General features: G+C 34.1%; 2 protein-coding genes across 2 annotated transcripts; both read left to right on the forward strand.

The window, feature by feature from the left end:
- Positions 1-1679: 1679 nt before the first annotated feature.
- LOC132714410 (peptide chain release factor 1-like, mitochondrial) lies at positions 1680-4934 on the forward strand (the record flags this gene model as incomplete). Its single annotated transcript, XM_060697298.1, is given in 2 exon segments — positions 1680-1755; positions 4503-4934. Coding segments are annotated over 2 exon segments (371 nt in total), but the record flags the coding sequence as incomplete, so codon positions are not given.
- A 2458-nt stretch (positions 4935-7392) lies between these two features.
- LOC132714409 (uncharacterized) lies at positions 7393-8961 on the forward strand. The gene has a single exon (XM_060697297.1). The coding sequence runs from the start codon at positions 7393-7395 to the stop codon at positions 8959-8961; it is 1569 nt and encodes a 522-aa protein (XP_060553280.1).
- The last annotated feature ends 3151 nt before the right edge of the window (positions 8962-12112 follow it).

A 12112-nucleotide genomic window follows, 5' to 3' on the forward strand; every position in this document is an offset into this window, starting at 1 on the left:
TCCAAACTTAACAGGAATGTTCCTTTGGTGGTCACCTTTAAAAATTGTTTCAAAGAATTTAATTCCATGCAGAACTCTTGGTTGCCATTGGCAACCGAAAAAAAAAACTTTAAATATCTTCTTTTAAAAAACCCTTAAGAGCTAGAGCTTAAAGATATTTGGCATGAAACATCTTCTAGTGAGTGTCTACCAAAGTTTTGTTCAAATAAAATCCCTGGGGTCAAAAATTGGCCCCCCGCCCCAGGGGGTCATTTGATTTTCCCTATATGCATATAGTAAAAACTTACAAAATCTTCTTTGAATGAACTCAAAGAGCTAAGAGCTAAGATATTCAGCATGAAACATCTTCTAATTGGGTGTTCTACCAAGTTTGTTCAAATAAAAAGCCCTGGGGTCAAAAATTGGCCCCGCCCCGGGGGTCATTGATTTTTGTTTTTTTATATTGTATAGCAAAAACTTAAAATAATCTTCTTTGAAAAAACCCAAAAAGCTAGAGTTTAGATATTAAAAGCATGAAACATCTTCTAGTGAGTGTCTACAAAGTTTGTTCAATAAAAGCCCTGGGTCAAAATTGGCCCCGCCCCGGGGGTCTTGATTTTCCCTATATGCAATAGTAAAAACTTAAAAAATCTTCTTTTGAAAAAACCTAAATACCTAGAGTTTAGATATTTGGCATGAAACATCTTCTAGTGAGTGTCTACTAAGTTTGTTCAAATAAAAGCCCTGGGGTCAAAGTTGGCCCCGCCCCAGGGGTCATTGATTTTCCCTATATGCATATAGTAAAAACTTAAAAATTCTTTCTTTTAAAGAACCCAAAGAGCTAGAGCTAAGATGTTCAGCATGAAACATCTTCTAATGAGTGTGTACCAAGTTTTGTTCAAATAAAAGCCCTTGGGTCAAAATTTGGCCCCGCTCTGGGGTCATTGATTTTCCTTATATGTGTATAGCAAAAACTTAAATAATCTTCTTTTGAAAAAACCCAAATAGCTAGAGTTTAGATATAAAGCATGAAACATCTTCTAGTGATTGTCTACAAAACTTGTTTAAATAAAAGCCCTGGGGTCAAAATTTTGCCCCCGCCCGGGGGGTCTTGATTTTCCCTATATGCATATAGTAAAAACTTAAAAAATCTTCTTTGAAAAAACTTAAATAGCTAGAAGTTCAGATATTAAGCATGAACATCTTCTAGTAACTGTCTACAAAGTTTGTTTCAAATAAAAAGCCCTGGGGTAAAAACTGGCCCCGCCCCAGGGGTGTCATTTTTTTTAACTATATGTGTGTAGTAAAAACTAAAAAACTTCTTTAAAAGACCCAATGAGCTAGAGCTTAGATGTTTAGTATGAAATATCTTCTTATGGATGTCTACAAAGTTTGTTCAAATAAAAGCCCTTTGGTGAAAATTGGCCCTGCCAGGGGCGGGGGGGGGGGGGAGGGTGGGTGGGGGGGTGAGATTGTTTTTCATTACATGTGTTGTAGTAAAAACTTAAACATTGTGAAACATCTTCTAATGAGTGTCTTCCAAGTTTGTTCAAATAAAAGCCCTGGGGTTTAAAACTGGCCCCACTCAGGGGGCCTATATACAGGTGAGCGACCTCAGGGCCATCATGGCCCTCTTGTTTAATTATTTTTTTAAGTGAAGGTCGCTTAAATATTTGATTCTGCATATTTCATATTTACAGGTATGGTGGCTGAGAGTCAGACTACAAGATCACAGGCCCAGAACAAGCAGAATGCTCTCATGCTACTGAGAACTAGGTATGTTTTTATATCATAAACCCCCTTAATTTGTGTTATGGATTTACCTAGTTTGGAACAGTCCATTCTTGAATAAAGGGATTTCAATAACAGAATACAAAAATTGCGTTACTACCAATATAGAGCCGTATCAGCTCAATAGGGTATTCAACTATAGTTGTAATATAGGGGTTGCTAATATTTGTGTAAGACGAAATTTCTTCTTGACAAAATATATATCTTATACATTGAGTCTAATAGTCTTTTATCTTTCACTGCTGATTCAGAAATTGTTAGGGCTCAGTAGTCATTCACTTTCAGAGAAATTAGTAATTACTGGTAAGTTATTCAGGAAAACTGACTTCCAAAATGTGAACAAAAATGTATTGATTTAATCATTAAAAAAAAACAACAAACACTGGTTAGACCAGAAAAAGGAATGGTTTGAATAACCAGGATAAAAGAAATGAAAGTTTCTAGTATAGTTCAGCAATCAACGTTGGTATTTAAAACATAAAACAGCAGAGTAATAACCCTTAAAAATGTTTATTTTAATTGGTTTATAAATTAGAGTAATAGCTCTTGAGGAACAAACTACATGCATGTCATATTTAAATAAGAAAAGACACTAGAAATAAATGTACAGTCTAACTTGCCCATGCGACCACGTGTATTAAGCGACTTTTGTCTTAAACGACCACTTTAAATTCCCCCGATCATTTACTCTCTGTATCATTAATGTATTAAGCGACTTTTGCTCAACGCGACCAGTGACCGCTAATTAGTCACCTAATTGAGATAAAGCTTTTCATTAAACGACCACTTTTACCTGTCAAGTAATTGTGTTTTTAGAGAACGCCGCCTTGTAATGTGACAAGTGTCAACAATCAAAACACAACAAATAAACGTGTGAAAAACTCTATTTCCCATACCGTTTTAGCGTATGCAAATGAAGGTAAGTATACGCGTGACGTGTATTATCCAATAATATCGGATAAACAATGCAACGCTCCGCCCCTCCTGAGATGGTGTATACGCTTGGCTTGTTGACATTTAGACTGCATTGAATTGACCTTGAACTTGATCAGCAGTTAAATTTATCGTAACAATTAGATGTAGTTTGTTTATTTCAAATGAAAAAATGCACAACAGAAAACATCTTCACTAATAGGGTTTTCGTGTTGGAGACAAGGAAAAACAACGGAGAAGTTAACAAATTCTGTAAAAAATGTCAAACATGTACGTAATGGATCAAAACTGTTATGCACCCCGTTTTGTCAATAAATATCAGAAAGTTATTTTTTACATTTGCATCCATTTAGATTATCGGAGCATACTAATTATTCAACATTTATATAAAAATGAAGTTAAAAAACATTCCTACCGCATAAGAAAGATGTCATTTATAAATTTTGACTTTTATATCATGCTGACTGTCTTAAGAGACCGTTTCATTAAGCGACCGTTTTGGGTGTTTCCCTTGCGCGGTCGCTTAATACACGTTTGACTGTAGTTGATGTATTTGACCTGTTTTCAATGTGAAGTGTGTGAATCAGAAAATGTTTAATTTCTGTGTGAAGTTTCTTTTGCCCTAAAATCTGCTGAATTTGTGTAATGGATTTGCCCTGCTTTTTAATTTGAAGTCTATTCAAAGATTAAGGAATTTCTATGTCAAGATACCAAAAATTGACCTACCAACAGTATACAGCCAAGCCAGACTGTACAGCTGTGCAGGTACTAGTGGTAAAGGCTAATCACTTTTAGCTCCAGAATGTTAAGGGTTAATGGAAGTGCATATTCAACAGAGCTTGTAAATGATATAGAAGTTTATGTCTTAATTTTGAACATTGATAAATATTTTAGCTCCACTTTTCGAAAAAAAAAAAAAAAATAACGCTATTGGCATGACCCATTTGTCAGCATTGGTTAACCTATTTGGTTCAATTTTCGTTTATGGTTAATAAATTCAATACATGTACTACGAATGAAGCTATTTCATTGAAACTTTGTGTGTTGATTCACATTGACGAGTTCAACATGGCACCCTCAATTTTAAGTCAAAAGTTCATAGGTCAAGGTCATAGTGACATGTAATACCAAAACATAACTCATCTTTAAGTAAAAGTGCATTGACCTAGGAACTTGAAACATTGTATGTGTATGTACCTTGATGAGCTCTACCTACCACACCTATTTCTCAGGTAAAAAATTCAAAGGTAAAGGTTATAGAAACCTGTTACATGAATAACAAAACACAAAACTGGAAATTCAAACACAAAACTGGAAATTCAAACACAAAACTGGAAATTCAAACACAAAACTAGAAATTCAAACACAATACTGGAAATCAAACACAAAACTGGAAATTCAAACACAAAACTAGAAAGTCAATCTTAGTGCAGTGACCTAAGAACTTGAAACTTTGAAAATAGATTTACCCTGCTGAGTTCTACCTGCCATACTTACTTATTTTATGTTAAAACAATCTTTAATAACTTTTTGGATTAAGTTTTTGTTAATGGTTAATAATTCAATTATGACTTTGAAACTTTATTAAACTATGTGGATGCATCTTGATGAGTTCTGCCTATCACACCAATTTTTGGATCAAAAGGTCAAGGTCAATGGGACCTTTACTTCAATTGACAGTGTATCTTTTTATTTAGAAAATATACAGTTAACTATACTGCACTGAGAAAATGAAGACATCACTTGTGTAATATTTAAAGGAAAGTAGCATTTTAATTTCAATGATTTGATTATTTCAGGATGTATGAAAAACAAATGAAGGAACAGACCTCTATGATAACCAGCCAGCGTAAACTTCAAGTTGGAAATAAAAATAGATCAGAAAAAATCAGAACTTATAATTTTCCACAGGATAGAATAACAGATCATAGACTGGGACACAATTTTAACAACATGACTGAGTTTATGATGGGTGAGACTGGTTTACAGAATATGATTAATGAATTACAGAAAATGGCAAAACTTGAAAATTTACACGCAATACTGGACGAGCTAGAAGATTCAGGGAAAAAGACCAAAAGAACTAAAAAATGATTGTGATAATAGTGCATTTTATTGATAAGAAAATTGTTTTATTGATTGTGTAGAGTTGTACTATTGTAATGGACATTCAGTTCTTGTTTATTTGAAATAGCTTTTATTTTTATTGACAATAAATCAAGTAAACACCTGTTTTGTGTTAACACTGTTTATATTCTATGACATTATCTTTCTGTATGCTGACGTTTAGCTTTCTCATCTACAACACTTTGTTGTAAAGATGACAGTGTTAAAGTGCAATGTTTAACATTATCATACTTTAACATTTAAATATCATATTGTAGGCACATAGAATGTTAACCCAATACAGTCACATAAAAATGACATGAACCAGAGTTATTCCAGTAATGACAGGGTTCAAGCAAAGGAGGGCCAAGGCAAAGTCAAAACTGCTCAACAGGTCACCTTTTTATAATAGTGCCTTCTGCCAGTGTCTCTCCTGTAATATAAGTATTATACAACCAGTTTATATATGATAGCTGCCATAGCCACCAAATGTAGTCTGGATAAGAGTCTGTCATGGCCAATTCCCCCCCCCCCCAAGTCCACATGTTATCTGCTTTAAACAGGTTCAACTGTATTATTACTATAGTCACTAGTATGACCTGTCAAACAAGTGGGACATGGTGACCCTTATATCACTCACCTGATATAAAGGCTCTTAATGACAAGGAACAATTAACATTGTAAACTATAAATGAAAAGCATATAAAGTCTAAACTTAAAGTGATATTAGTTAGTATCTGCATCTGAAATAGTGTATATGTAAAAATATTACTGCTTGCTTTTTTTAAGGAAAGTCAATTGTTACTACAGAAGTAACTGATTGCTATACAAAATCATTTGATTCTCTGGAAGTCAGTGGTTGCTATGGAAATTTACTGTTTGCCATTGAAAGTCAATTGTTGCTATGTGAAGTCAATAACTGCTATAAAGTACAATTGTTGCTTTGGAAAGTCAATGGTTGCTTTGGAAATCACAGGTTGCTTTGTAAAGTTGATGGTTGTTTTGTAAGTCACTTGTTGTTATGGAACTGACTGGTTCCTTTGGAAAGTCACTGGTTTCTATGGAAATCAATGGTTGCTATTGAAGTTACTGGTTACTATGGAAGGTCAATGGTTGCCATGGAAGTCATTTGGACCTCATGGGTATAATAAGAACAAACTTGGTAGAGGTTCCATAGACAATGTTTCATGCCAAATATCTAAATATATCTAAATATTTAAGTTTATACTACATACATTTAATGAACATATTTAATAAATTTCTTTTTAACTGTCCAGTTCTTCATAATGTTATTTCTATTTATTTTAATTTGTTAAGTCATTTATAGTGTCTATCTGTATTATTCTTTTATTTTAAAATTGATTAAACAACAACATTAAAGATTTGATTATGCCCCTTTCAGGGGGGGGGGGGGGGGGGTAATAAATTGTTTTGCGGATGTCTGTCATACCACTCACCCACCCTACCCCCACAAAATCCTGTATCTCCACTGGACAATAAATATAACATACATGTATAAATCATCAATCAGGAAGTTAAAATGAGCACTAAAAAGCTGGCTGTATCTTGTACAGAATGTTTACACAAGATAAAAATGATGTGACTATGACACATAGTATACTGAAAACAATACACGCTAACGATAAATATGGATATCAATTTTAAGTAGGGCATGCGTAATTTAGTCAAGCATCAAAATTCCCTTAACCCTTTCCCTCATGAGCATATTGTGAAAAATGGCCGTTTTCATTGAAAAGTCTCCTGTTATAAGTTCAAACTGCTATGAAACTATGAAAAATGCTTCAATATTTATCAAACTTGGCACAAATATTGACTGGACCATTGCCTTTGTAACGACATGCTCAGTCTTAAATTTCCTGTTACCATCACAACGAGGGGACATATCAAAATTGCCAAAAATCACTATTTTGCCTTGATTTTTTCCATCAAAATTTATTTCAAAGTGCTGCAACTTCTCAAAGGATTGAGATAGAGTCAAAGGCTTTTCAGCGTTGGTTACACGTTACCTTATGATCGGCCTGGGGTCATTTTTAGCCTCTCACAAGTCCAAAATTTTCTTGGCGATGAGGGGGACTACCGCCCACCTTCAAAACCCCCAAACAGAAGGGGGCGTATCCCCCTTCTGGCAACCCCCTGATCTTTTGGATGGGGGGGGGGCATATCCCCCTTCTGGCAACCCCCTGATCTTTTGGATGGGGGGCGGCGCCGAAAAAGTGCTCACTTTTTTTAGCAACATTTCTCAAACGAAAACATGTGTTTGGGCCCCAAATAGGACATTTTGTCACTATTTGAGGCCTTAAAGAGGGGGGGGGGGGTCGAAAGTGCGTTGTTTCGCGTGTGAAAGTTTATAATTGCTTATAGGAACACTGGTAATGGGAATACATTTATTGCATCACTTTATCAGTTCATTAGAATATATAATACTTTCTGTTTCAATTTTATTTCATCACAACTTAGATAAACCTGTTTCATTATGTACCAGATATAATTACCAGTGATAAGTGAAGTAAGTTGACAACTTAAAAAAAGGTGTGTAGGGTTAAACCAAAAGGAGTAAAAAACATGGCGTTTTTCATGTCAAAATTTGGAAAACATAAAGAAGATGAACATGAAAATGGTTCTTATGATGTACATGAGGGTTGCAGGGCGTGTAACCAATGTTTCATTAGAGGACATAAACACAATGCTGTATCATTCTGTCCATCGTGTTACACTTTTCTCTGTCAGGCATGTACCACAGACCATAAACAGAAAATACAAGATCACGGTCTGATTACCGATGATTTCGAACTCTGTGAGGAATATGTTAAACTGAAAAAAAAAATCAACTACGCCACCATTGAGCTAACGCAAACTGGTAATGAAGCTGATAATGAAGCATACTTAGCCGAGTTATACAGGGACAAGGCAATTGAAGAAATACATAAAGAGAGAGAAAAGATTAATATAATGTTAGATAAAGAAAAAATCAGAATCAATAGTGAACTAGACGAAATGGAGAGAAAAATAAAATCAAGAATACTTGAAAAGTACACAAAAGATTTTGAGAAGTTCAAGTCCGTTAAAGAAGAAGCAGAATCGGTGAAAGAAGACATACAAACGTTAAATCAAACGTACGAGTCTCTGCAACAGATGCCAAGTAATATTTCAAAGATAGTGGCAACTTGCCAAGAGCAGTACGCAGCACTTGAGCCAAAGGTCAAACAGGCTGTTCATCATAACGAAGTAACACAGTACAAATTTGAACCCGAATGGGAGCAAAGCATGAAAAAAATGTCTGTGCCAAAACTGGGACATATTCTGACACTTGATCCGGTAAAGGCAACAGAAATTGTCACGTACAAGGGAGAAATCAACGTTCATTCACCAGCAGTAGATAGGGAATTTTGTAATATAAAAGGAATGTGCATTCTTTCAACACAGTTGCTAGTTGCTGCTGACCAACAAAACAATTCCCTCAAACTACTGGACAGAGAGCAAGGCAAACTGGTGTCAACCATTCCGATGCCGACTGGACCCAGAGATGTGACAACAATTAAGGGCACTCAAATTGCTGTCACCCTGCCAAATATGAAAGTAATCAAAATATTGACCTTGTCTAGCGACGGCACTGTTTCTAATGATTCTTTCATACCAGTTCATGGAGCATGCCGCGGAATTATCCACAATAATGGAATATTTATTGTTTCGTTTGGCTTTCCAAAAAGTGAAATTAAAATTATAGACATGAATGGAACAGTAATAAAGAACATGGACATTAGACGTAATCCAGAGAGCCAATCTAGCCTGGCAGGCCTGGGTATGAGCCCTGATCAAAAAATGATCTACGTTGCTGACGAGGACAATGGATCTGTCACTTGCTTGACAACCTCCGGAAAGGTCAAGGCCATTTATAAAAATCCTAATTTTGAAAGGCCTCGAGGAGTGGCAGTAGCTAGCAATGGGCTTGTTTATGTAACAGGAAAAGGTAAAGTTCACGAACTGTCACCTAACCTCGGTCACGGGAGAATTGTGATGGATCGTAGTCATGGAATCAATTTCATACAAAGTCTACTGTACTGTGAACAAGAGAATCTACTCTACGTAGGAATGATTGCTCAAAACACAATAAAGAAATTCCATATTGAATAAAAAAAGTATTTTACAAAATTGTTCAACAAATTCACAACATGCTTAATTCTATCCAGTTTGCAACAATTTGTATATACAAGCTTATTAGCCATTACAAATTAAAACTGTTGGACAAAGTTGAACAAACATTATTTTTGTTATCTATGCAATGGTGATTCAGATGTTAATATTCCATACAGTGTATATCAGGGGTTTATACATATGCAAGTAATTTCACATGATAATGTCCATACCCCATAGGTGCCAAGCCCATATTTCCTTATATGGCAACAAAACCAGGAATGACTAGGAAGTAAACTGAAGTGTGAGTTAAATCACATAAGCTATCCTGACAACCTAAAACAAATGTTGCTACTAATGTAGGGGTTAAAGCAGTATGCCTATACCTAAACTAACTTCCCAAAGTCAACTTGCCTAATGCTGGAACATTTTTCTGCATACAGCCCGTTATAAGAAAGTATCAGTAATCATAATCTATGATGTATATGTTATTATATAATACATGTATATTGTTATCATTTGTAAATAAATATACTTTGTATTATTATTCATTAAATTTTCTAAAATGGGACTTTTAATCAATGCATATATCGGATATCAAGTCAACTTAAGTGGCTGTGTATCAGGTATTATCATATCCTATTTTCAACTCTGATAACTGCATTGTATCTATAAAACTTTAACCTATTAATATAAATATGATATTGTAATACTAGTATAAGGGTTTTCACATTATTACAGAGCCAAGCCAGCATGCACATCCTGATGTCTGACCAGACTCTATACTGTTGGTTGACTAACTTCAATTTTTCATCTTGATATCCCCCAAAAAATTGGAAGTAGGACAAGTCAGTTTAAGAAATTGAGCAAATTAAGGGCTCAATAATAGAACATTTAATTAGAACTTGAACTATTTCCTAATGCTAAGCATGTAACACTTCACTTCACATATTTCAAACTATTTCCTAATGCTAAGCATGTAACATTTCACTTCACATTTTTTAAACTATTTCCTAATGCTAAGCATGTAACACTTCACTTCACATATTTCAAACTATTTCGTAATGCTAAGCATGTAACACTTCACTTCACATATTTCATTTTAGCTTGTATGTGAATAAAGCTTGAAGCTTAAACATCAGTCATTTGTAACCCTGTAGACCTTTAGTCTGTTCCAACACTGACATGTCAATACAGACATTAAATTCTCAATGTCCAATACCAATTGTCATGGAGAAATTTCACCTTGTTCGAGGATCAAACCAGCAACACCTTGATTACAAATTCTGATGCTCACCTAGTTGAATTAAGCAGGTGTAAATATGAAACAACACTTAAAGCAAGAAAGACTGGTCTTAATGACACGTCAATTAATGTGCACAACAGTGAATCGCGTAAAAATGCTTTTTATCGTGTTCTTCCTTCATATAATTGTATATGTTATAAAGGGTATAAAGCTATATGCAATGAAATATTTTCATTAAATTTAAAAGGAATAATGGCTCATCTGAATAGAATTATAATGACATTGAGTTGAAACATCAATTTTACAAATTTAAATTTGCTCTACAACTGGGCCTCAGATATTGTGGGAACATGTAAATGTTTTCAGTATTGAGCCTTTCAAGAGGAAGTGGCTTCTGAACTCTTATTGGCTGTTATTGAAAGGGATAAGATTGCCAACTTTAAACCACTTAGCTTACTCCCTCAGTTCTTTTCCAAAAACAGAGGCAAATTGTGTCAGGGCTAGGATAAATCACAGCTTTCCTTCTTTAGTTTTAATGTGATAGCATATTTTGTACATAATAAAACTATTTTTAATATATAAATACTACTGTAATTTATTACAAAACAATGTTTGGAAGGTACACTCTTCATCAGATATCATTTGGAATGAATTATTCTTCACTGGTTTGACTGTATTTATACTTTAGTTTTATGTAAACAGAGGACCATGATGGCCCTTATATGGCTTGCCTAATAATAAAGACTCTTTATAACAAGGAACAATTCATATTTATAAATTAAAAGCATATAGTCTTAATCTTAAACTGATATCAGTTAATATCTGCATCTTAAATAGCGCACATGTAAAATGTTACTGGTTGCTATTGCTAAGGAAAGTCAATTTTTACTACAGAAGTAACTGATTGCTATACAAAATCATTGGATTCTCTGGAAGTCAGTGGTTGCTATGGAAATTTACTGTTTGCCATTGAAAGTCAATTGTTGCTATGTGAAGTCAATAACTGCTATAAAGTACAATTGTTGCTTTGGAAAGTCAATGGTTGCTTTGGAAATCACAGGTTGCTATGTAAAGTTGATGGTTGTTTTGGAAGTCACTTGTTGTTATGGAACTGACTGGTTCCTTTGGAAAGTCACTGGTTTCTATGGAAATCAATGGTTGCTATTGAAATTACTGTAGGAAAGTCAATAGTTGGCATGAAAGTCATTTGGACCCCAGGGTTATAATTAGAACAAACTTGGTAGAGGTTCTCTAGACAATGTTGCATGCCAAATATCTAAGCTTTAACATTTATGGTTTTAGAAAAGTAGAATGTTTAAGTTTATACTATATACATACACAGGAACTTGAAATTCCATTAAATAACCAATATTAATGATAATATCCAAATATACCCCCTATATACTATAAATAAACATGTTTATTTATACTGTATATGGGGTATATTTTGGATATTATCATTAATATTGATAGAATTTCAAGTTCCTGTGATACATAATATCATATAAGTAAAATTCAGACCCCAGGGTATTGTCCCCACAGTGCACTGTCACTTAATGAACATATTTCTTCCGTTTCTTTTAAACTGGTCAATTACATTATAATGTTATCTCTAATTTATTTTGATTTGATAAGTTATCTTTAGTGTCTACCTGTATTATTCTTTTCTTTTTAAATTGATTATACATGTATAAAACATCAATCAGGAAGTTAAAATTAACAATAAAGAGCTATATCTTTTACAGAATGATTACACATAGATAAATATGATGTGACTATGACGCATAATATACTGAAAACAATACAAGCTAAAGATAAATATGGATGTAAATTGTATGGTTTATCCGTTCAGTTGATTGTGTTCTAAAATCTTAATCATGACCATGACTCATCAGTTGAGATAAA

Source organism: Ruditapes philippinarum, unplaced genomic scaffold (assembly GCF_026571515.1).
Source record: "Ruditapes philippinarum isolate M1 unplaced genomic scaffold, ASM2657151v2 ctg5245_1_1_1_1, whole genome shotgun sequence".
NCBI classification, from domain to species: Eukaryota; Metazoa; Mollusca; class Bivalvia; order Venerida; family Veneridae; genus Ruditapes; species Ruditapes philippinarum.

Excerpts from the sequence above, each read along its gene's own strand:
- LOC132714409 (XM_060697297.1), top strand. The coding sequence starts at position 7,393 with ATGGCGTTTTTCATGTCAAAATTTGGAAAACATAAAGAAGATGAACAT.